Source organism: Trifolium pratense, linkage group LG4, assembly GCF_020283565.1.
Source record: "Trifolium pratense cultivar HEN17-A07 linkage group LG4, ARS_RC_1.1, whole genome shotgun sequence".
Classification (NCBI taxonomy): Eukaryota; Viridiplantae; Streptophyta; class Magnoliopsida; order Fabales; family Fabaceae; genus Trifolium; species Trifolium pratense.
Window position 1 is genome coordinate 38,400,562 of NC_060062.1, and position 26,667 is coordinate 38,427,228.

The 26,667-nt window shown below is 33.3% G+C and overlaps 2 protein-coding genes across 2 annotated transcripts; both read left to right on the top strand.

Moving 5' to 3' along the window:
• The first annotated feature begins 7,453 nt into the window (after window positions 1–7,453).
• LOC123922638 lies at window positions 7,454–10,269 on the top strand. Its single transcript, XM_045975336.1, has 5 exons — window positions 7,454–8,047; window positions 8,147–8,653; window positions 8,771–8,957; window positions 9,345–10,043; window positions 10,226–10,269. The coding sequence occupies exons 1-5, from the start codon at window positions 7,454–7,456 to the stop codon at window positions 10,267–10,269; spliced, it is 2,031 nt and encodes a 676-aa protein (XP_045831292.1).
• A 7,245-nt stretch (window positions 10,270–17,514) lies between these two features.
• Window positions 17,515–25,219, top strand: LOC123882195 (cucumisin-like). The gene is made up of 10 exons (XM_045931009.1): window positions 17,515–17,903; window positions 18,916–19,010; window positions 19,927–20,021; window positions 20,248–20,482; window positions 20,586–21,105; window positions 22,611–22,714; window positions 22,875–23,090; window positions 23,841–23,952; window positions 24,034–24,247; window positions 24,456–25,219. The coding sequence occupies exons 1-10, from the start codon at window positions 17,817–17,819 to the stop codon at window positions 24,974–24,976; spliced, it is 2,199 nt and encodes a 732-aa protein (XP_045786965.1). The 5' UTR covers window positions 17,515–17,816; the 3' UTR covers window positions 24,977–25,219.
• Window positions 25,220–26,667: the final 1,448 nt, after the last annotated feature.

Here is a 26,667-nt window from a genome sequence, read left to right on the forward strand (position 1 = left end):
GATGCAGCTCTAAATCAAAATGAGCTACTAATGCCATTATGATCCTAAGAGAGAAAGTCTCTTTATAATCAATGCATTCCTTCTGAGTAAAACCTTTAGCAACAAGACGAGCTTTATATCTCTTAATGTTTACCCTTTAAATCCCTTTTGATTTTAAATATTCATTTACAAACAATGGGTTTCTTTCCTTCGGGTAATTTAACGAGATCCCAAACATCATTGTCAGTCATCGATTTCATCTCATCCTTCATGGCATCAATCCACTTAAGAGAGTTTGAACTTTGCATAGCTTGACAAAAGTTAATAGGATCATCCTCAGTCAAACCAATGCCATCCTCATGTTCTTGAAGAAATATAACATAATGGTCCGAAATTGGACACTTCCTCTCTCTAGTGGATCTTCTTAATGGCAGCCCTTGAGGTTGTTGAGTTTGAACTATAGGTGGTGCTTGAGGAAGAAACTCAGCGTGTTCTTGTTCTTGAGGGATGTTAGGAATAACATCATTGTTAATTTCTGGATTTGTTTCTAGAACAACAATAGGTGCAAAGACTTGATCATTGTCAGTAACAGTTTCTTCATCAAAGACAACACTCCTTATGTTTCCTTCCCCTCCAAAATCTACATCCTCAAGGAATCTTGCATTTCCCGTTTCAAAAATTGTTCTAGTGATGGGGTTATAAAACTTATACCCGTAAGAGCGTATGGCGTACCCTATAAAATAGCAGCTAATTGTCTTTGCGTCCAACTTACCTTCATGAGGCTTATAGGGTCTCGCTTCAGCTGGACATTCCCAAATGTGCAAGTGCCTAATGCTGGGTTTTTTCCCAATCTATAGCTCATAATAAGGGGTCTTAGCTACTGCTTTACTAGGTACTCTATAAAGGATATAAACTGCGGTCTTTAATGCATCTCCCCAAAATGACTCTAGGAACAATTCCACACTCATCAAGGAAAAGTGCGAAGGGCCCTAGACGTTGTTCCCCTGATCCATCATACCGACCATAGTATTCACCACCACAGTCAGACTTAATAGCCTTAATTTTCTTTCCAAGTTGAAGTTCAACTTTAGCATTGAATGACTTGAACACGTCCATAGATTGAGATTTCTCATGAATCAAATAAAGGTAGTCGTACCTCGAGTAATCGTCTATGAACGTAAGAAAATATCGTTGTCCATTCCAAGAACCTGAAGGGAAAGGACCACATATATCAGTATGAATTAGTTCTAAGACATCCTTAGCTCTTTCGGCATGAATATTCCTTTTGTTTGTTTGCTTACCCTTGATACACTGAATGCAGACTTGAAAGTCCGACAAGTCAATGGATCCAAGAATACCGTCTGACATAAGCCGCTAAATTCTCTGTTTAGAGATATGACCTAATCGCTTATGCCATAAAGTGGCAGAATTCTCATTTAATTTTCGTTTCGTACCATGTGACTCTACTTGCATTATTTTGTTATAAGGACATTCAATATCAAGCATATAAAGATTATCATTCAAAGAACCGTAACCAACAACATTTGAATCATATGAGAGGCTAAATTTATTATTTCCAAATGAACAAGTATAACCAGATTTGTCCAAAATAGATATAGAAATTAAGTTCCGTCTAATAGACAGAGCAACAAAAGTCTCAACCAAATTCAAATGAAAATCGGTCTTTAACAATAATCTAAAAGTCCCTATAGCCTCAACTGCAACTTTATTGCCATCTCCCACATAGATGAATCTTTCAGTATCACTTGGCGGACGGCTCCACAGGTAGCCTTGCATGGACATACTAATGTGAGTAGTAGCACCAGAATCTACCCACCAAGTATCCTTAGGTACAAAAACTAAATTAATTTCATAACAGACAAAAGTGAGAAAATTACCCTTCTTTTCACGCCATGCAGCGTACTTGGAACAATCTTTCTTTATGTGTCCAACCTTCTTACAGAAGAAGCAGGTGGACTCGTTATGTCGTTCCCTTGTTTTCTTATTCCGAAAAAAATTTCCCGCAGTTTTCTTCAGCCTCTTAAAGTTAGTCCCACTTAGCACAAGAATAGAGTTGATTTGAGCAATGAAATTAGGAGCGGTGGCAGCAACAACTGGATCGAAGAGAGAACAACAAACATACAATAACATTAGTAGGCATGTCATCAAATAACCATATGGACATGCACAATATTCTTTATATGCAAATTAAATAAGACTCAAACAAGATACCAAGCACACCATTAATTCCCAATCTTTGATTGCAAGAATTAACTGTAAGCGGTACTCTCACGCAACGATCAAATATTGGTAATATGTCCGGTCAGATAATGTGCGTCTTTGACACCAACCATTATCCACATGGAAAAAACAACTTAATAATTACCACATATTTATCATCACAGGTATCCAATTGTCCGGCTAAACTGTGTCTTCCTTTTGGCCGACTAAAACAGCTCGCATGAACAATTACATACTACATCTTTAATAATTTCAATCGAATCAAGTCTACGCAACAGAGGTTACTTTTGCAACTTGTTGTTTCAACCAACTCAACCAAAATTAATAGACATTTTTTAATTTAATAAATTAAATGAAAAGGTCTTAAAATTCACATAAACATTACCAACAAATGTAATTTTAAAATTATATGTTATCTGTTTGTTTAATAATCGCGTGACTATTAAACTATCATAATTGTGGGAGAAGGAACTCGCAAGATTTAAGCTGAAAGACTAAAACAGCACGTGTTTGTGTCAAATACTGACCAGTACAGTAAATTGGTTGTCCTTATAGGGTACGAAATAAACTACTTATAATAAAATGAAATAAGCACATAAATTGTGCTTTGTGTACATAAGCAGTACGTGGGGGGAAAAAATAAAACTTGATCCACATTGAATTCAATTTTGGTTTATAACAAAATTAAATAAATCCAAAATAGTTATTGACATAATTAACTATGAGTAAGGTACCTAAATGAAGATCAATGAGATCATATCCTTAATCCGTAACTAAAATATATGTACTTGGTCCGAAAGAAAAATTTCATCCGACAGTTATGGAATGAAATAAACAGCTATTAATATATCAGAGTCAAATAAAACTGATCCGATTTGATACTGTAATTATAGACCATAATTGAAAATAACTCACAACAATGTTGACAAAATTAGTCTGGATCTTTATGGAAAGAAATTGAAGACACATAATAATTGATGCTCATATTGGAAACCAAATCAAATATGTTAATTTGTTTCAAAATTAAAACCAAAAGAAACAAATTAGACTTTATATCAATTTATTATTTTTAAATTAAAATAAGTCAACAAAAAAAAATCCACTCGATGAAAAACTAAAGAAAGAGAAAATTACATGATTAACACTAGGGTTGGGAACGGGCCAGGCCAGGCCTTGACAGGCCTGAGCCTGGCCTACGATTTTTTTTCAGGCCTGAGCCTGGCCTGTGGCCTATCAAATGTTATTTTTTTTTTGCCTGGCCTGAGCCTTTTAAAAGTCTGGCCTGGCCTTGTAGCCTGTTTAAAAGCATGTGTTACATTAAAGCTACTCTATATAGTTTTTTTAAATAGGCTAAACAGGCCTTAAAAAGTTCACATTTAATTTTTTATAATTTCTACAACATTAAGAAAAAGCTAATAATATGATTAACACAATAATTAAAAACTAATAAAATAACAAATACGATTACGAAAAGTCGCAACAATTAAAAGCTAATAATGTTTATATAAATAATATTTTTTTTATAAGATATAAATAATAGTTATTATAATTAGGCCGGCCTATCAGGCTTCGTAGGCCTTTTTAGAAGCCTAAGCCTGGCCTATTTATGTAAACAAGCCATTTTCAAAATCTAAGCCTGACATTTTTAATAACCAGGCCAGACCAGGCTTATACAGGCCAGGCCGAAAGCCCCTGTAGGCCGCCTGGCCTATTCCCAACCCTAATTAACACCGATTGACCAAAAAAAATTCATGTGATCAATTTAAAAAGCCATATAAAAGTAATCACATCTGACATAACCTTGAAGGGATAATTTGAATAAAGTAATTAAACTTAAACATGATGGCAGTACATATACAGGAAGATCGAAAACAGCCTATGTAGTCGTATCGTAACTAAAGCATATACATATACATATACGCACATGAATACTATAAATCCTAAAATATTCAAGACTGGGTCCATATCACAAAAATAATATAATAATAAAATAAAATAAAATAAAATTCATCATCTTATCAGGAAACTTATGGAAAACACAGTGAAAGCAAGCATATACATGTTCCAAAACCATTGAATCTTGTCATCGGAACAAATAAACATGTGCCAACGCCAAACGAATGAACCGCAAAATAAAATAATTAAACAAAGCTTAATAATATTTTATTTTATTTTATTCTGCAGAATCATAAAATGCAGGAAGGCAATTACATCGTATAATCAAAACAACATAAGCCGAAAAATGACAAGATATCAGTACTATAGAAAATAAAAGATATTCATAAGGATCAAGCATGTCCTGCTCTGATACCAATTGTTAGAATTAAATCACTAAAGATTAAATACATATACATGCTCAACATATTATATGACATATACATTAGTGTGGAAACAAAAGAGTCATGGAAGCATGTATAAGATCATAGGATCGACAAGTTGATCTTTAGGAATACCTGGATTCATGGAGATGAGTCTTTTCAGCAGTGATCCTAAAACACAAAGAAATGGCGGTTAGATTGACTCTTCCTCAACCGGTACCCTCATACCTTGATTCTCTTCAGATGGGGAGAAGAGAGTGTTTGCTTATGTACGGTGTATTGGGGACCATAGCCTTATATAGGGTGATGGCCCATTAGGGTTCCCATTATCCCGAAATGGGTCATCCTGACATCCACTCATTTGAGCCCATATCTAACTAATTAAATAATTAATTAATTAATTCTAAATAGAAATCTAATAGTCTTTTAACTTTATTTGATCACGTAATCAATTTAGACTCTTAATTGATAAATAACTAATATAATTAATATAAATATATATGCCCACATAATAATTATTAGAATATAATAATTGAATAGTATAAAATATTCCAACATCATATACCCTCTATTCCATCTAACATATATGTATATTATTCAAACACAAGTGATTTTTCCATTGTTATAGTTTTTTATAAAGGGTCATGTTAACATGTGCATAAAAGGCACATGTTAAGGTTCTAAATATAGAAAATTGCATTTATTATTAGAAAAAAATTTAATGCTTAAGAAGTTAAATGCACATATTTCAATATATTATTTCTACTTTTACTTCCTTAACATGTGCCTTTGGTGCACATGTTAACATTTTCCTTTTATAAAATAGATTCTATAGTGTAATATAATTTTGTTTTAAAAAAATTTACAAATTTTTTTTTTATAAAAGCTTCAAAATAAAAATTTTGAATAGTTATTCTTATGTTATTTTACGTATTTCATGATTTTATTGAAACTTTTTTTGAGTATAAAAAAATTGAAAAATCACTTAATTTTGAAGCTATTTCAAATAGATTTTCATAAAAATCATTTTTGAAATACAACATTTTGAAAAAATTACGATTTTGACTATGTTTTAATCTTCAATAATGTATGTTAATGTTATATGATGTTAAAATTAGTGTTTAAATTTAGAAAAAAATGAATATAAAAAAACTTATAATAATTTGAAAAACAATTTTAGAAAATCTAGTTTCAAAAATACAAAGAGAAAATTCATTTTTTTTAAAACTGAAAATGCCCCTATAACAAGTGTTGTAAGTTTGCTTGCTTGTCGTCTCTCTTTCCATCTCTTAATCATATAGAAGTCGAGGAAACTGGCCACGGGGCTAGAATGCTGCTCCGAAGCAAACGTACCCATTCTTGCCCTCCAAAGGCGAGCAGTTCTGTCATCTCGGGGCCGTGGAGTTTGGAATGGTTACATGATCAGGCACATGGGGAGGAAGGGGTTATTTTTTCATCAAGTAGGAAAGCGAAGAAGGGAGACCAGCTCGAAGTGAGGCAGCAAAAGGTTAGGCAATCTGATCCTAGGAAATGAAAAGGAGAAGGGTTGCTTCGTCATCCGTTTCACAGTATCAAAAAAGTAGCTAGCCTACCAAGCAAAGACCGTAGTGCGGTTCTCAAAATCTTAAAAAGCATGTTCGGCGTCGTAGAGGCGGGGATACCATTAATCGCTCTTGTTCTGTGAGTCGTCGAACGTCTTCCAACGAGTCTTCGTCTTCTGTTAATAATGACTGGCAGAATTGGGTGGCTATGCAAGGTAGTGAGCTGCTGACAGTGGATGATATTTGGGGGATAGGAAAGGCCATTGGAGTTAAGTTTAAGAGAGATAATGTGAACATGTTTCGGGTTCTCTCTAGAGCGGGCAAAGGTAAGAAGAAGCTTTCAGGCCCACAACTTGAGGGGGGGAGTTAGGCAGGATACGGTGTGCTAGGATTGTGGTGTTCTGTAAGGGGGGGGGGGGGGTGTCTCATGAAGATTGGCTTGAGTGGGTTAGAGAAGAGGAAGGAGGTGCGTAAGTTGGTGGGTGACCTGACTCCTTTTATTCTGTGTCTTTAGGAAACTAAACTGCAATTCTGTGATGTTTTTCTTAGTTCGACTATTTGGGGTAGTATGCCTCATGAGTTCTCTTATCGGCCTTTGGTTGGAGCGTCGGGGGGGGGGGGGCTGCTAACTGTTTGGGATCCCACTGAAGTGGTTATGTGGTCAACTGAGAGTCGTGAACATGTGTTGTGGTGTCATGGCCGTTTTATTAAGACTGGAGAAGATTTTTTGGTGGCGAATGTTTATGCGCCTTGTGATGATATGGCAAAGCAACGGCTGTGGGACTATCTATCGTCACGTATTCAAGCGGTAGGGATGGAGAGGGTGTGTATCTGTGGGGACTTTAATGCGGTTAAACACGTTGATGAACGTCGTTCTTCCAGGGTCATCACAGCTCAGATCACATTCCTTTTTTTCGCTTTATATATGAAAATAACTTAGTCGATCTACCCTTGATTGGTCGTAAGTTTACTTGGTTCAAAGGGGATGGTCTCTCGATGAGTCGCCTTGATAGGTTTCTTCTCTCGGAGGAGTGATGCTTGACTTGGCCCAATTGCAAGCAGGTAGCCAATTTGAGGGGGTTGTCCGATCATTGTCCTCTGGTTCTTTCGGTGAAGGAGGAGGATTGGGGACCACGTCCTTCTAGGATGCTTAAGTGTTGGAAAGATGTTTCTGGTTACAAAGTGTTTGTGAGAGAGAAGTGGAATTCGTTTTAGGTTGATGGCTGGGGAGGGTATGTGCTTAAGGAAAAGTTTAAGTTGATAAAAGGGGCTCTGAAAGAGTGGCACAAGACTCATGTTCAAAACTTGCCTAGTCATATTGATTCTTTGAAAGATCGGGTGTCGGTTTTAGATCACAAGGGGTAAGAGGAGGACATGTCAGTAAATGAGATAGCAGAGCTTCACGGGGCGACTACGGATATTCATTCGCTCTCTTGGCTGCATACTAGTATTAGTTGGCAACAGTCTCGATCGTTATGGCTCAAGGAGGGAGATGCTAACTCTAAGTATTTTCACTCGGTCTTGGAAGGCCGTTGTCGAATGAATGCTATTTCTGTGATTCAAGTGGGTGGGGATACTCTAGAGGGAGTGTCTCCTATTCGGCAGGCTGTGTTTACTCATTTTACGGATCACTTCAGGAAATACAATGTGGAGAGGCTCGGGGTGGATAATCTTCTGTTTAAAAGGTTGAACCATCACGAGGGTAGTAGTCTTACCAAGCCTTTCACAGAGTTAGAGGTGAAATCTACTGTGTGGGACTGTGATAGTTATAAAAGCTCATGTCCTGACGGGATAAATTTTGGTTTCATTAAGGATTTTTGGGCTGAACTTTGTGGTGATGTTATGCGTTTTATCTCTGATTTTCATAGGAATGGTAAACTATCAAAGGGTATCAACTCTACTTTCATCGCTCTGATTCCAAAGGTCGACAGTCCTCAACGGCTGAATGACTTTCGGCCAATTTCGCTGGTTGGCAGCCTGTATAAAATTTTGGCAAAGGTGTTGGCGAATAGGTTGCGTCTCGTTATCGGTAGTGTGATTTCAGAGTCTTAAACGGCGTTTGTAAAGGATAGAAAGATTTTGGATGGTATTCTCATTGCCAATGAGGTAGTAGATGATGCTCGTAAGGCTAAAAAAGAACTCGTGCTCTTTAAGGTGGATTTTGAGAAAGCCAATGATTCTGTGGATTGGGGGTATCTGGACAAGGTTATGGAGAGGATAGCGTTTCCAACTCTTTGGAGGAAGTGGTTTAGGGAGTGTGTGGGCACAGCTACTGCATCTATTCTTGTTAATGGCAACCCAACTGATGAATTCCCTCTTGAACGGGGTCTTAGACAAGGAGATCTGTTATCTCCTTTCCTTTTTCTCTTGGCTGTTGAGGGTTTGAATGTTCTGATGGAGGCTATGGTTACTCATAACTTTTTTACGGGGTATAGGATTGGGGAGAGTGATCCGACTTTGGTGTCGCACCTTCAGTTTGCTGATGACACCCTTCTGCTTGGGGAGAAGAGTTGGGCTAACGTTCGGGCTTTGCGGGCTGCTTTGGTGTTGTTTAAGACTATGTCTGGCTTGAAGGTAACTTTCAATAAAAGTATGCTGGTAGGGGTGAATATCCCTGTCTCTTGGTTAGGCGAAGCTGTGTCTGCTCTGTGTTGTAAAGTGAGAAATATTCCTTTCCTGTCTCTTGGTTAGGCGAAGCTTCCTATTGTGGGTGATTCGAGGCGTCTGATTTTCTGGGAACCGGTGTTTGCTCGTTTAAAGAATAGATTATCTGGGTGGAAAGGTCGTTTTCTTTCTTTTGGTGGTTGTCTGGTTTTACTTAAGTTTGTCTTGACATCGTTACATGTCTATGCTCTATCCTTCTTCAAAGCTCCTTCAGGTATCATTTCCTCTATTGAATCTCTTTTAATTATTTTTTTTGGGGGGGGGGGGGGGGGGGGGGGGGTGTGAGGATTTTAGGAAAATCGCTTGGGTAAATTGGAAAACTATTTGTATGCGTAAGGAGTATGGAGGTTTGGGGGTTAGGCAGTTGAGGGAGTTTAATTTGGTACTTTTAGGTAAATGGTGTTGGAGGATGTTAGTGGATAGAGAGGGGTTGTGGTTTAGAGTGTTGGCGGCTCGGTATGGGGTAGAGGGAGGCGTGAATCTTTGTGTTGGCGAGAGATAGCGAGTATTAGGGAGGGTGGTGGTGAGACAGGAGGTAGGTGGTTTGGTGACCATGTTGTTAGGAGGGTGGGAAATGGGTCTGATACTCTTTTTTGGACAGATTCTTGGTTGGATGAGACTCCTCTTTGTGAGCGGTTTGGGCGCTTGTTTGCTTTGGCAGAGACCAAATCGCATACGGTGGCTGAGATGTTCTCTTTGGGGTGGGGGTTAGATGGGGCGGCTTGGGTGTGGAGGAGGCAGCTGAGGGCCTGGGAGGAGGAGTTGTTGGGGGAGTGTCAGTCTTTACTCTCTGTCATTTCTTTACAGGTACAAACTTCAGATAGGTGGCAATGGCAGCTAGACCCTGATTCAGGCTACACTGTCCGGGGCGCTTATCAGCTTCTGACTACTATGGATTCGATTATTGTGGATGACGCGGAGCATCTTATTTGGCAGCCTCAGGTTCCCTTGAAGGTTTCCATTTTTGCGTGGCGTTTATTGCGTGATAGGTTACCCACAAAGTCAAACCTAGTCACTCGAGGCATTTTATCTTCTGCAGCTCATCACTGTGTTTCTGGTTGTGGGGTGCCTGAGTCGGCCCACCATTTATTCATCTATTGCAGTACTTTTGGTTCTATTCGGGATTTAGTTCGCTCTTGGATTGGCATTTCATCGACGGGTTTCACTTCCATCCGAGATCATTTTGTTCAGTTTACTTTATCAGCTGGTGGATCTAGAGCACGTCGGTCTTTTTTGCAACTCATTTGGCTTGTTAGTGTATGGGTTGTGTGGACGGAAAGAAATCATAGATTGTTCAGAGGTTCAACTAGTACTCCTCATCAGATGTTGGACAAGATCAAGCTCTTTTCTTATAGGTGTTTGAAGACGACGAGTGTTACTTTAGTCTCAAACTACCATAGTTGGTGGTCTAGTCCTTTGCTATGTTTGGGCCTTGTATGATTGCTTGTATTTCTTTCTGTGACTATTTGTAAACTTTGGTAGTCTATCTTAACACATCTTGTGCTGAGAAAGCTGTTTTTTGTTAATATATATCTCATTTTGGCTTGTTCAAAAAAAACATATATGTATGTGGGGAGAAGATATATAAGAGTTGTCAAGAAAGAAAGAAAGGAGAAACAGAGCACGAAAGAAATGAGTTAAGCATTTTTTGATTTTCACCTATATAAATGGCCTATTTGTTTCAGATTTTTCACCCAAAAAAAATCTATTTTTTTATCTTACTTGTGTTTTTGTTTCAGATTTTTTTAAAATAATTTTAGTAAAAAAAATCATTTTTTTCATCAAACTTAGAATCTATTTTCAATAGCTTTTATCAAAAATCCATTTTTTTTATCACTCATCATCCCACACCATCTTAAAAAAAAAAAAAATTATGATCGTAAACAAACGGCAAATAACTTTAGATTTTCTTCAAAATCTCTAAAAACAAAAATACCCTAAATCAACTTCATAAAAAAAAAAAAATCTATTTTTTTAAAGCTGAAATAAAAATACCCTAAATCAACTTCATAAAATCAAAAGCTAAGTGTTTTCATAAACAAACATAATTGAGGTCAAAATTAAGGGTACTTTTGGATTTTTGAGGGGCTTAGAGGTATATAGGGGACCTAAAGAGCCAATTTCGTGTTTGATAGAGGAAAGTTTTTTTTTCTACCCAACAATCTTCACTCTACCCAACATATTTTTCAAAATACCCAGTATATCCTTATAAAAAATTGGTATATTTTAATATTTTTTTTTGTCATATTATACTGTTCATGTAGACTGTTTCATCCTCCTAAAAAATTGTTCCGGTAAGTATTTATTTTTACCGGTATGTTAATTTTACCGGTACACTTTTTAAAAAGTGTTCCGGTATGTTAATTTTACTGGTACACTTTTTAATAAGTGTTCCGGTACGTTGATTTTACCGGTACACTTAGTTTTATTTCATTGATAACTAGTAGCATAAAAACCATGACTACTTACAACTCCATTTTCCGTAACAGAAAAAGCAGTATCTCTTCTCTCTTCAAACCCTCTTCCAGCAGCATTAATTTTTCCACAAGTTTTGAAAAGAACTTCCTTACCTGAGATTTGAACCAGAAATGACCAAATAATATTTTTTTAAAAAAAAAAACAGCCTTCTTTTTGTTCTTGTTTTGAACTAATAATAATACACAAGAAAATGCAAAATAATTATAAATAAAAAGAAAGAGACTTAACCTGAATGAAGCAATCATGAAAAGCAAGAAGAATAAGAGCAGGAATCAAAGTGTGATTAGTTTTATAAACCCGATGAACGGTAGAAATTCGGACAAGAATTACGGTAAAATTATTAAAATACCGGAACACTTTATTAAAACAGTGTACCGGTAAAATCAAGTGTACCGATGAACTGTAGAACGAGCGTACCGGAACACTTATTAAAACCAAGTGTACCGGTAAAATCAATGTACCGGAACACTTATTAAAAAGTGTATCGGTAAAACTAACATACCGGAACACTTTTTAAAAAGTGTACCGGTAAAATTAACATATCGGTAAAGATAAATACTTACCGGAACAGTTTTTTTGGAGGATGAAACAATTTACCGGAACAGTATTATACGACAAAAAAAAATTATTAAAATATACTATTTTTTTATAAGGGTATACTGGGTATTTTAAAAAATATGTTGGGGTAGAGTGGAGATTATTGGGGTAGAAAAAAAAATTCTTGATAGAAAACATTTACTAGCAGACTTTGAGTCCTAATATAAGCCCAAAGTCATCCATCAACTTAAGTGAACCTATTGACCAATTCATAATTATTATTTTCTCATAATCTATTATTTATATATTTAGGAGTTTCTCTCTCATGGTCTTATTCCTATGTGGCACCATTTCCTTGATCCATGTCTTATGTGGCATTCTAATATTTCTCCAATTCCTATGTGGCTAACTATGAAGGTCTTTGCAATTTCTCTAATACATGATGATATCATTTTACTTAGAATCTTTGGCTAATTTGGAAATTTAATCATTTTTCAATTATTGTTTATAAATCAAATTTAATGCACCTATCAAAAATAATTTTAAAAGGAAATAATTGACTATTTTTGTACCAATTTCGTCAAAAAAAAATTATTTTTGTACCAAAGCAATTGTTTTTAAATTTTTTTTATGAAAGGAAGATTGCCAACTGCATATAATAATTAGGTATAATTGTCAGCTGGATATAATAATTTTTATGGTCTTCAAATTCAATTAAAAAAATATTAAATCTTTATGGTCTCCAAATTATTCTCTCACAAATTTTTTTCTAAATGATCGTGTATCAAAATACTAAGGACACACACACATATATATTGTATTACGGTAAAAACAAAATTTATTATATATTTTCATAATTTTATAATTATATAGAGTGACATAATATAATTAATATTTTATTATTATTTAAAAAAATTGGAATATGTGTGTTATATTCATGTGCATTAATTTATTTAATTTATTTATAATATAATGGAATATGTCTTATTTACTAATTTACTAATTACTAATTTACTAATATATTTTTAAAATTAAAAATGGAATTAATATATTTGACTTTTAATGAATTTAATTTCATATTAAAGACAAAATTACTCATTTGTCCATTTTTTTTTACTATATATATAACATTTGTCTGAACTCTAAAACTCACAATTTTTCAATCTTCTTATTCATCTCTCTCGATAATCACTATTTTTTCTGTATATCGTCACCTTTTTAAATTTCTTTATTTTTTCTTCTTTGTTCGATATTTCTTATATTTTTAATATATTGTTTGTTTTACCTTTTAGATTATTTTCTTTTGGTCATATTTTTATTTATTAATCCTATTTATTTTTCGTGACAGGGAAATAATTGAGAGGCAAGACGAAATGCATCACATTCTCACAAAATGGATTGAATTGAGAGCTCGGAGTCTGTTTTAACAACTGTAGTTTTGTTTTTTTAGAAAATCTTGCTTAAAGCACTTTATCAATATCAATGATGTCTTGGATTCAAGTTGGAATATCAATGATGTATTTACTTGATGAATCTATTAACAAATTAATCAAATGATGTATTTTTCCAATAGTATTAAGTTCATCATTATTGTATATTTTTCTATTGCAATTTTTATTTTATACTTCTTTTTTTAAAAAAAAAGAGATCTTTATTTTTGTGAATCTATTATCTATTATTTATATGTTTAAGAGTTTTTTCTCAATGAAACAAATCTACGTGTCACTTTCTTATGAACTTTAATTTTTATTAATCCAATGTGGCATCCTCTCATTCATCATTCTCTTAGGTGGCGTCCTCTCATTTCTTTTACCGGTCAAAATCTCACGTGACAATCTCTCAATTCATTTTGCTGATATGTCATTCTTCTATGTTTTTTCCTTTAGTCATTAGTGCTCAATTATAAATATAGAAATTGTTCAATCAGGTTTTATGAACAAATGTCTATATATTAATATTTTGATACAATTGAAATTTTACATATGGAAACTTTTGATTATTGACTAACTCATTTTTGGAATATATATTGATTAAATTAAATCAATGCTGAAATGTATGGAAATTTCAAAAATTAAGGACCAAAAATCTACTATAGTTTCTATATATACGGGTCAACATGTAAGAGTGAGGGTCATTTAGTGTCTCAGCGCCCCTTCTCTATTTTCTCTTCTCACCTTCACTGAACAAAAATACTTACCTTAAAAGGAATATAAAAAAAAAATAAAAATAGTAATTTAATTGTTCACAAAAAAAGTTATTCTTAAACTTCATACTTATCGAACAGAGAAAATGGTGTGATTGTCTGAAATATAAAAGGAATGAAGTAATTGACTTCATAGATTATTTTTCTATTTTATTTTATTATTTTATTAATTTTATTAATAAAAAAAAGTTACATAGTGATTTATACCAAACATAATATTACAATAGGGGGTATTGATAAAAAAATAATCTACTTGGAGGTATTAAGCAAAAAATAACTTACACGGGGTGGGACATACATTTGTAGATTTTATTATATAAAAATTACGATAAATATCAATTGAAAGTAAGGAAAGTAACAATGATTTTATATATAAAAAAAGAAAGAATTAAAAGTAATAATATCATGTGTTACTTTGTTTTTATTTTCCAAACATCACTGTAAGATAAACAAATAGATAAATTTTTTAAAATTTGCACCATTAACAAATGAGATATGCATAAAAAAAATGATATAAATTTTTTTTGTGTCAAGCAAATGACTAATAATTGTACTGTTCATTACACAAATGTGAAATTTTTTCACACGGGGTCATGGGCTAAAATACTTCAGAAGAAAACAAATGTCTAAAGGAGAGAGATGATGATTAAGAACTAATATATATTAACCGTTAGATTAGTTTTTGCTTAATGACATTTTTTATGAAAATAAAAGAACAAATATACGAACATGTGGGTTGGGAACGAGGAGTGGAGTATCACTCTCCATTCTACCATTTCTCCTTAAAATCTCCAAAATTTGGATCATTTATCATATTTAAATAAATTATTACATTAAATATAAAATTAATTTTACAAATAATTAAAAAAATCACAATATTAAAATTTTAATAATCCATATTTTTCATGTGTGAAAAAAAATGATCTATATTTTTCATAGAAAATTAACCCGGGCGATAGCACGGGTAAGTTATACTAGTTTCTCATAAAATAATATAAGTGACTAACCGTGGTTCAACACGTGTACAAACATAATAATCCTTCTACCACGATGAGTTGATAAGGTAATGTAGACATGTAAGGTAAATTTCTTTTGGCTCGTCATTCTCAAAAACTCAGTGCTCCAATATCGTTTTTTTTTTTTTTTGACAAGAAGTGCTCCAATATAGTTTTTTCCATGGATCATTCATTGTGTCTTTTTTGCAACAGATTTATGCTCCAATATTCTTTATTTATCGGATTGCACTCACCTTTCTTCTCCTTTTCTTCATAGCCGCCACCTCCACCTTAACCTAGTTTTTTTTCTTGATCTACCAAGTAGGGGTGGTTTTAGGGTCAATTTTTGACCCAAAATCACTCCTCGTAATTGTTTTTCCTTTTCTTTTTATTTAAATAAGTGATCTTCACATTGATCAAGTTTTTCTTTTGTGTTTTCTTTTTTGTGATTTCACCGTCTGAGTGCAGCGTTGTGTTGTTCGTCGTCTTGTGCGACGTTTTTGTTGTCCCGTATTGTTGCGGTGTTCATTTGATTTCTATTGAAAAGATCGGCTTCAGTCAATTACAGATTCAACCAATGATTTGGGCTTCAACGCTGCAGATCCGGAGGCATGGATACTTCGGTGACTTTAACTTTATCATATTATTTGTTGTAGGCATTTTGCCGTTGTATGCTATTAACTCGGATGCTGTGAGTTTTGTTCGCAGATTCATCCTTTATGTTTTTAGCGATGTTGATTTCGTGGTTGTATTTGATGTAATCTATCAATTTGAATGAATGAATATCATTTTGTTATTGTCAAAAAAATTCTTTATTTATCGGCTTGTCATTTTTGCAACAGATTTATTTATACACATGCAATGTCACCTAAAAAGAACCGTACTTCTAAATAAATATTGGCAAAATTATACAAGAAGTCCTTTATCTTATTTTTTTGTAACACTTTGGTCCCTTATTTATTTTTTGTAACATTTTGGCCCTTTATTTTTTATATTGTGCACAAATTTATCCTTTTTCTATTTTTTATTAATAAAATGATGACATGTCAATGATTTGGCAGCCATGTCACAATTTTTTAAAATTATTTTTTCCACATAATTATTTAAAAAAAACACTGAATTTTATAAAATAAGAAAAATAAAAATCTAACAATATTCATCATCTTCCCTATTATCTTCAACTTAGAAATCTCTAACCTAATATCCCATAAATAAAAAATGTGTCGCTGCCGCTACTACCAGAATGCGCCGTCGCCATCTCAGTGGTGGAAACACCACCGACTCATGCTCTCTTTTGAGACCAAGAACCTGTTTTGCCACTATCAAATTTTCACTCACCACTCTTTGTCTTTCCATCCATGCTTCTATGAATTTTCTCTTGATGTTGAATCTGATTCATTGGTTTTTGGATCCGAATGTTTGATATTTTGAACACATACGTTTTTGTTTTGTTTCTATGTTTGGAAAGATTGTTGCCCAAATTAAATCTAAGTGTTTTGTTGTTCTAGAGTTGGATTTGGCTAATATGGATTGTTAAAATTGATTGTGTTTTTTGTTAATCTAAGCTTCAATTGACATAGTTGAATTTAAAAGTTGGTAAATTAGAGTTTTGTTCTATGTTTTCATTGGTTTGGGTTGTTGGTTTGAATTTTGGTTTTAATGAGTTGTTTTGGAAAGATGATGAAGATTTGAAGATGAAGATCTTCATCAATTTGCTGTTTTTTTTTTTGTACAAGCTGGGTTTTTTTATTTTTAATAAAAATATAGTTAAAAAAGGAATTATCCAATGTGGCAAGCCACTTTAGCCTTTTATTAATAAAAAATAGATAAAAGGATAAATTTGTGCACAATATAAAAAATAAAAGGACACATAAACACCCTACCTTTTTTTAACAATACCTGAACACCCTACTTATTTACGTTAAGAGTGAAATTTTAGCTATTAAACTATTTTTTTTTAATTGGTATTTTAATATAATAATAGTGATTGACATGGTAGTGGTGGGGATGTGGTGGATGCTTGTCGCATGAATACATTGGACTTTCTTTTGTTTTTGAACAAGAATACATTGGACTTTCTAAAATATTAGAAACTCAATACAAATTATAAATTGTTATATGAAAAATTAATTCAATTATAAGTCGATTTATAATATTAATGAAGTATTTAATGATAGTTTTCCTCGTATATTTTTCATAATTTATTAGTATTTCTTCTTTCAGTTCCTTAATTTATCTTTCTTATACTATTAATGATTGATAATTTTGTAAAAATACTCATAATTTCTCTTTTTACACAAAAATCAAATTACAATTCTTAATTGTGTGAAATAGTTAAAATGACTAATAATTTGGTAAGGAGGGAGTAATTAAATTTTCTAAAAAAAAAGTGTTCTTAAATAGAAATTTTAAAATGATTAGAAAATTTAAAAGTTCACTTTATAAAAAGTATTTACAAGTTCACTTTATAATGAGTAATCCTTCCTTTATAAAAAGTGAACAATTAGTTATTTTATGTTTAAAAAGTATTTAAGAAAACATGAACCCAACAGATCATCATAAAACTACTGACCATAGATGCTCCCATTATTAAGTTCACTTTTTATTTGAAAGATAACTCATATAATTTTTTATAGCTTTTCATTATATTAAAAACCGGGAGGAAAAAAAAAACTATACAAATTCCAATTTATTTCAAAAGTATTTGTTTTTTTTTCTAAAAATTTCTACTTACATGGGTCCGGAGTTTACATTTTCTTTCTACCATAAATACTACTAGTTAGGGGAACCAGAGTCACACATCTTAGTCTAAGCTAGAAAAGCTTTTAGATTTTTCTCATTTTGATATTCAGTGGCAAATATGTTCTCCTTAAGCCCATTCCTTCTTTTTCTTCTCACCTGCACTCTCATTCATCAAGCATATTGTTCCTCAAATAAAGTTCGCAAGGTAAAAATGATTAAACATTTATGCCATCAATCGAGTAATTCATGTTACAATTTTAATAAATGTTTGGTTTTTTTTAATGGCAAATATTGTTTGATGATAAAATTTCTAGAGTGACATTGGCTCTTTTCAGTCAAAAATAGCGGATAACTGATAAGCTAGTTTATAAAGGATGAGTTTATAAGCTAACTTTTAGTCTATAGCGAATAAGCTAGCTTCTTCATTTGTCTCCTGCTCACCTCTTTCGTTGTTCATCGGTTCCTAAAACTCACATAGCCAGTCCAAAATTTATCTCACAAGTCTCATTCTCGGCGCATGATGAATTTTTCATTCCTTATATGTAGATGTTTAGGCATTATTCTCAACATTTTTCCCTTCATTTTCGTAACAATTTGGGATGAGTATATATGTGTTTGGTATGAAAGTACAACTAGCTCCAGCTGACTTATAAAAAATAATTTCGAAATTTGTGTTATAAAAAAAAAGATTCAAATCCTAGATTTTGAAACATATTGAACAAGCAACAATTGAAAAACAAAATAAAAATCCATTTTGGATCTGTGTTTCAAAAGAGACACTGCTTTTAATCCCGGGGTTCCAAAAAAAAATATTGAAAATAAAAATAAAAAATTATTTTGGATTATGCGTTCCAAATTAAAATTTAGGCATTTCGATCCTAAATTTCAAAATTCAGCAGGGGTTAGTCAATTTGGAGAGCCTAAGAGCAATTAAGGGTGTGAAAAGAGCAAAAAAAATTTCACCATCTGGTTCCTACGGGAAGGAGCCCAAGTAGTCTAGAGTTCGGGGCGAGTTCTGACATCAAATGATTCCAGTTCCCACCCAAATGCAGTTGCGGGGGATCGAACTGTGATTCTTCCTACTAAATTCAGCGTCAATCACCACTAAACCAACTAACATTTTCTTATCATTATGTAATGCAGCTAAGTTATTGCTTATTGGCGTTGATCAAAATTTCTTTCTTAAATTTAACAATCATATATTTTTCCGAGTGCAGACTTACATTGTCTACATGGGTTCTCATCCAAAGGGCATTGACCTTGCCACTTTACCTTCTATTCACTCCACAATGGCTCAAAATGTCCTTGGCAGGTTCCAATTAATTTATTTTATTTTTTTTCTAATTAACCATGTTTTGTGATGAGATTTTTCATTATGATATTAGGTCCGTTTGTTTTAGATTTTTTTTTAAAAAAAATTATTTTATATTACTAAACAAAATTATTTTATTATTTTTATAGTGTTTGTTATAGATTTTTTAAAAAATCATTTTGTATAAAAAATTATTTTTATTATCAAAATGAAAAGCTAATCCTAATATTAGACTATTAGAATTCTTTTTCAACCTACAAATTAAAAGTGTTATTCTCCATCTTCATAATTTCCTTTTCTCTCTTTTTTCTTCTTCTTTAACGGTAAAATTAAGGTATTGTTTCTTCATAATCCTAATAGCATTTCAAGAATCTAATTTTTTCTTTTAAAAAAAAAAAATAATTAAGGTACACCTAAGTGTAGGAGGTTTCCATTTTAAAAAAGAATCTCTAGATTCTTTTAAAACAATTTTTTTTAAGTTTAAACAAAAGCACCCATTACTCGTGTTTAAAATAGATTTTGTACGGGACGTTTACTGTGACAAAAAATCAAGTGATTGAATTCAGGTGATTAATAAATTTTCTTAAGGACTAATATTTTTTAAGAGAATCCAAATTTAATTCTTGTGATGAACAACTTTTTGTCTAACTTTATTTACCGCATTCTCTAAAAAACCAAGAGGATTAGGTAATTGGCTTAATGGAGACAACTTGAAAACTTAGAGTGTACTGTCTTAGATTTGAATCTTTCATGTGCAATGTCTTGTATAAAGTTGTTTTTTTTTTTCTCAAAAAAAAAAAAACAAAAACAAACAACTAACAAATAGGGTGTGAAACTATAGATACAACAATATTTACAGTTTTGATTTTTTCTACTTATCCAAGAAGATTAATCCAAAATCTGCATCCATATGTAGTGATTTTGAACCAGGAGCAGTACTTCACAGCTATAAGAAGAGCTTTAATGGATTCGTCGTGAAGTTGACACAAGATGAGGCAGAAGCATTGGCCGGTACAATATTTTTCTTTTTTTTTTGTTTACAATCAGCTGAGGATCGAACCCAGGACCTATAACATATTACCCAAACCTCTCACCACAAGACCAAACCTAGTGGCTTGGTACAATATTTTTCTTTTAATCCTGAAAAAAGTGATATTTAACCATGTAATTTTTTATATTTATCATACTCCTACTATAAAAACTTAACAAACAATTAATTATTTTGGTATTACAATAGAAATGGACGATGTGATGTCTGTTTTTCCAAACAGAAAACATCATCTCCAGACAACAAAATCGTGGGACTTCATAGGCCTACCACAACAAGTCAATAGGATGAGTCTAGAGAGTGACATAATTGTTGGGGTAATAGACACAGGAATTTGGTCCAAGTCTAAGAGCTTCACTGATGAAGGATTTGGTCCTCCCCCAAAAAAATGGAAGGGATCATGCCACAACTTCACTTGCAACAAGTAATTAATCAACCATCTTTTGATATATAATGCAAGGCTCTGTTCACTTATATTATAAAATTGAAATTGAAATATAAAATGATCATTCACATTCTATGTGCAGTAAGATAATTGGCGCGCGATACTTTAATATTGAAGGATCCTATTCTAAAAAAGACATCAAAGGTCCAACAGATGTAGACGGGCACGGGTCACATTGTGCATCCACAGTTGCCGGAAATGTGGTTAGTTCTGTAAGCCTACAAGGGTATGCTTCAGGGACAGCACGCGGAGGAGTTCCTTCAGCACGCATTGCTGTGTACAAAGCATGTTGGGAAACACATTGTACAGATGCAGATATTCTCGCAGCTTTTGATGAAGCAATTGTTGATGGGGTTGATGTTATTTCTGTTTCACTTGGAACAAATGAAGTAGTATACTATGAATATTTTGTAGGTGCTATCAACATTGGAAGTTTCCATGCAATGAAAAGAGGTGTATTTACATCGAATGGTGCTAATAATTTAGGCCCAAATATTTCCAGTATGACAAACTATGCACCCTGGTTACTTTCGGTTGCTGCTAGCACTTTTGGTAGAAAGTTTGTTACAAAGGTACAATTGGGAAATGGCGCGGTTTATGAGGTATGTTAATTTTGTGTTAATTGGGAAAGGGACAATTGGGAAATTGAAAATTATGCTCAAGTCATAGTTCTTAATTTGTAGATGTAGTTACGTACATTGTAGCCACTAATTGATTTTATTTTTTTAAAATGGTATATATACAAATTCAAAAGAATAATGAAGGTTGTCAAAATCGAACCGTACAAGCCGGTTGGACCTATGGACTGGATCCGGGCCGATCTGACCTCAAAACCATCCATTGCAAGAACCAGAATTAAAACCGGAAAACCGGCCGTGAACCGGTAAAAACCGGGAAAATTGATTCCCCAACATGCGGGCTGAACCGGTTTTAAAATTTTACTTGATTTTTTTAATTGAAAAAATTAAAAAAATTCACAAATTGAGTGGGACCAATCAAGTGGGAGACTTCAAATGCCCTGGGAAACATGTTTAGTTGTTCACAAATGAATATTTATAACCATTTGTAAGACAATAGCTATGTGATTTCTCCAATGTGGGACTTCATGGAGTAGTACATAATCATATGCAAAGACACACTTTATTTTTATTTACAAAAGACAGTTAACTTTATTCTTTATTAATAATTTGTAAGCTTGTCGGTTCAATGACCGATCCGGTTCTAATTAGTAATTACCCAAATAAGTATAGTATCAAAAAAAAAATGCCATAATGGACTAAGTCGTACTGACATCAACGACTTACCCTATTTCTAGAACCAAAGTCGTCGATTTTAACTACGACTTTGTTTTTCGTTCACCCAACTAATAAGAATTGAAAATCTTTCCTTCTCCCTTACAGTCAAGAACTACGTACCTTCTTGTATGCATTAAGATTTAAAACTTGTAGTTAAAAAGACAATCAATCAAAATCAAGTGAAAAAAAATTGAAATAGTGAATCAAGCAAGATCTAGATGAATCCCTATCTTTATCTCTATCTACGGAGATACCTATCTATCTAAATGGATAGAAATCTATGTGTGAATCGATCTAAACTGTCCTCTATTTGGGAAAAGAAAGGATAATATGAATTTGTGCCGGAAAAAATATGTCACTATAAGTCAATTCTCCGTAGGTAAAGAAATGAGCACGAATGAATGATTTATGGAGACGACTTTTTCCTCTCACTAAAAGTCTTTTTTTTTTTTAAAGCAACCTCGTGGGTGTCATCTACGACTAAAACTTTGTATGTAGAAAAAAAGGTAAGTCGAGGATGGCAAGTACAACTTATCTCATTTTAATAATTTTTAAAAAACTATACTTGTTTGATAATTTAATTGAAAAACTATACTAAAGTAATCTTCTAAATCAAATAAGTCCTTGTAAGATTGTTGTCAAAATTATTTATACTATGTGATAGAGAAATTCTTAGGTAAGATTGTTGTCAAAATTATTTATACTATGTGATAGAGAAATTCTTAGGTGATACTTTCTTCTTTTTTTCGTCAAGATTCTTTGTGATACCTTTATTTTCATTAATCTTGACATAAATGGATGATTATTTCCAGGGATCCTCAATTAACACATTTGATCTCAGAAAAAAAATGTTTCCAATAATTTTCGCAAGAGATATACCTAACGCAACCGGTGGATTTAACAGCTCTCTATCTAGGTATCATCAATTTATGTAGTTATTATATGTTTATAAAATAAATAAAAAATTGAGTATTTTTTTTTTTTGAAGACAAAAAATTGAGTATTTATATGAACTCTAATGCAAATTTTTATTTATCTTTTCTAGATTTGTAATCCATATCAATTTTATTACACAGGTTCTGTGTCAAGGACTCTGTAGATAAAGATGCAGTGAAGGGGAAAATAGTTTTATGTGAGGGCATTATACAAGTGGGGGTTTTCTCTGGGGCGGCTGGTGTAATATTTGGAGATGCTACAACAAAAGATTCGCCACATAATTTTGCATTGCCAGCAACGTTCCTTAGTTTAAGGGACCTAAGGGAAATAGAATATTATTACTTGAAATCAAAAAGGTATGTATAGATTTATAGGGCAAATTATTCTAATTTGGATCGGTCATGAATAATGTTATAACTAGGGTTGGGAACAGGTTAGATCTTGATAGGCGGCCTGAGCCTGGCCTACGATTTTTCTTCAGGCCTGAACCTGGCCTACGACCTATCAAATGTTATTTATTTTGGTCTGGTCTGAGCCTTTTTAAAGTTTGGCATGGCCTTATAGCCTATTTAAAAGTGCGTGTTACATAAAGGTCTCTATATAGTCTTTTTAAATAGGCTAAATAGGCCTTAAAAGCCTATTTCACATTTAAATTTTTATAATTTCTTCAACATTAAGAAAAAGCTTTTTTTCTTTGGCAAGAAAATAATATAAATAATAATATTATATAAATAATAATAATTAAATATAAACAGGCCTGCCTATCAGGCTTTGTAAGCTTTTTTTAGAAGCATGAGTCTGACCTATTTATGTAAACAAACTTTTTTCAAAGCGTAAGCCTGACATTTTTAATAAACAGGTCAGGCTAGGTCATGCTTACATAGGCCAGGCCGAAGACGCCTGTAGGCCGCCTGACCTATTCCCAACCCTAGTTATAACGAATACGAAAGTAAACTGTTTTTCAATGATTAATAAATCTTTTATATATTAATTAGTCCCGTGAACATAGCTAATCAGTATCTGGAAAAAAAAATTTATTAATCAAGATGATATGAAGTCTATTTAATTAAAGTTTTTCGATAACTTATTTCTCTATCGATTATCAGAAATGCAACTGCCACAATATTTAAGAGTGAAGAAGTGGAAGATTTATTGTCCCCTTATATAGCTTCCTTTTCATCAAGAGGTCCAAACCCAGTTACACCAAATACTCTCAAGGTAACATATAAATGATGTCAATTTTTTTTGTCTTCAACATGTAAAATGCTTACTAGCTACAATTTTTAATTGGTGTCGCAGCCTGATATCGCTGCTCCGGGAAATAATGTTATAGCTGCATGGACTCAACTAAACCCGATTTCTGAAATTGAAGATGATAAAAGAATATTACCATATAATATTATCTCCGGAACATCAATGGCTTGCCCTCATGCCGCTGCAGCAGCTGCGTACGTTAAATCATTTCACCCCAATTGGTCTCCTGCTAGGATCAAGTCTGCGTTAATGACCACCGGTAATGAATCACACACATACACACAACCCCTACAAAAGTTCATTTTAACACACGCACACTCACACAGATATATTTTATTTGAACGAAGTTTCGAAACTATTATTAAAATTACAAAATTTTAATTGAGACAATTTTAGAACTGGATTGAGCAACTAAAATGAATTATGAGAGACTCAAACATGGTTATTGACTTGTTTCTTTTACTCAGCTACTCCAATGAGCTCTTCTCTAAATCCTGAAGCTGAATTTGCATATGGCGCGGGGCTAATTAATCCTGTTAAAGCAGCAAATCCAGGTTTAGTATATGATATCAGTGAAGCAGATTATGCTGAGTTCTTGTGCGGAGAAGGGTATACATCTAAAGAATTACGAATTCTCACTCAAGATAAAACTACTTGCAAAGGAAAAGATAATGAGAAAGCCGTATACAACTTGAATCTCCCATCATTTGCAGTTTATGTAAACGACACATTTTCCGGTTATGTTTATCATAGAACCGTTACAAATGTGGGATCGGCAAACTCTACTTATAAAGCAAGAGTAATATCTTCATTTTTGCTGGGAATTGAAGTGATACCTGATGTTTTGTCCTTCACATCTATAGGGCAGAAAAAATCATTCTCTCTCACAATTGAAGGGCAAATCAATGTGGAAATGATATCTGCTTCTTTGATTTGGGATGATGGGAATTATCAAGTTAGAAGCCCAATTGTGGTGTATGGGAGCTAGGAAGGAGTTATTTGAACTTGGTGTGATTTCTCACTTAGAATAATAATGATGGTTATTAGTAAATAAAGTTATCACACCATGTACTATACAAATTAGAATCATGTGTAAGTTGCTTGTATTTACTATTTTGGCTTCTTGAATAAATAAAAATAAAATAAACTGATCAAAGTTATGCTCTATTGGTGGCTCTGCAAGTGCCCAGAATCGCAATCAAGTAATAAAGTAATAAGTTATCATTCTCCACATGGATTGTGCCAAAATTACTAGTTTCGCTAAGGAATTTAGATAGTTTTGCATTCGCTTTGTTGTTTAGAGATAGTTGTGCTGATAAAAATAAATAGCAGGAAAATAAATGACTATAAAAGTAAAATGGTGCGTGTGTGTACACGCGGGGTGGTTAAGTGTTTTTGAATCCCTCCCTTACTCTTGCTTGGTGGTTAATTTCCTTTGTTTCCATATATTAGGATTAGTCTTATAAAATAGGTTCAGGAGCATTATTTGCCTATTTCTATTACAAACTGGTTAGAGCCTAGTTTAGGTTTCCTCTACTGCTTATATGTATCCTCGCCTCAGTCGATTCCATTTTTTCGTTTAAACTTAGGTATCCTTACCCTTAAGGCTCAATTTCGTCCAAGTTGTCACGTGTGCCTAAACTAGTCTTCACCCTAACGTCAGGTAGAATTTATCGTTCTTGACTTAGCTTTAATCCTACATTAAAACCGCAGATACTGAATTTAATGGTCTCATATAAGTTCTAGCGTACGTCCTTCGGTCGGGACAATTAGCTTTGTTTCCTCTGATATCCACTAATTTTCTTAGAGTTTATTCTAATGTGATCAGTATTAAAATAAAGAATAAAAACCGGACAATAAAAGAGTTTGTATAAAAACAATTGAATTTAAACCCAAATTATACAATACCAAACATTCGTAAGGGAGTTCATCGACTCCACCTAACCAAGGAAAAATAAATTACAAAGACAATAAAGAAAAGAACCTTATTGGCCTTGGAGTTCTTTGGCCCTCTTTGCCTCGTCCTTAGAGTTCTCCTAACTCTAGAGTGAATATATGTTCCAATATTTCTGAATGAATAATAGTGAAGGGGGAAGGCTTCATTTATACTTTTTCAGTTGGGTTTGGTCTTTTTCTGCTCGTCCATCGCACCCATCATGGCCATGATGCCGTGTAATTTTGCCTCATCGTGGCCACGATGTATCATATCGTGGTACGATAGAAGATCTTCTCCAGATTTTCTGCTTTCTTCAACCGTCTTTCATCGTGCCACGATGACAAGTCATCGTGGTACGATGGTAAAGATTTGTTGCAGATTTTCTTCAATTTAAACCGCATTCTCATCGCGCCACGCTGGATCTCATCGTGGGTACGATGGCTTGCGCTGTTTATTACGTTTTTTCCTTTTTTCTGCTTTTCCCACTTTTCTTGCTTATGGGCCAAGTAACTTCACTTTTCCAGGTATTTATTGGTTTTAGGCTTCAGTTACTATTAAAACTACCCTAAATTACTACTACAACATCATATAATTGACTGTCATCATGCTCTTTTTTTTTTATAAGTAGTCTGGTGGCTAGAATTTTTAAGGTAAATAACTAGGAAAGTTCGAATCTCAGTCGATATATATTAACATACAATGTTCCTATAATTAAGTTATGCTAACCGTGACAATTATGCTCT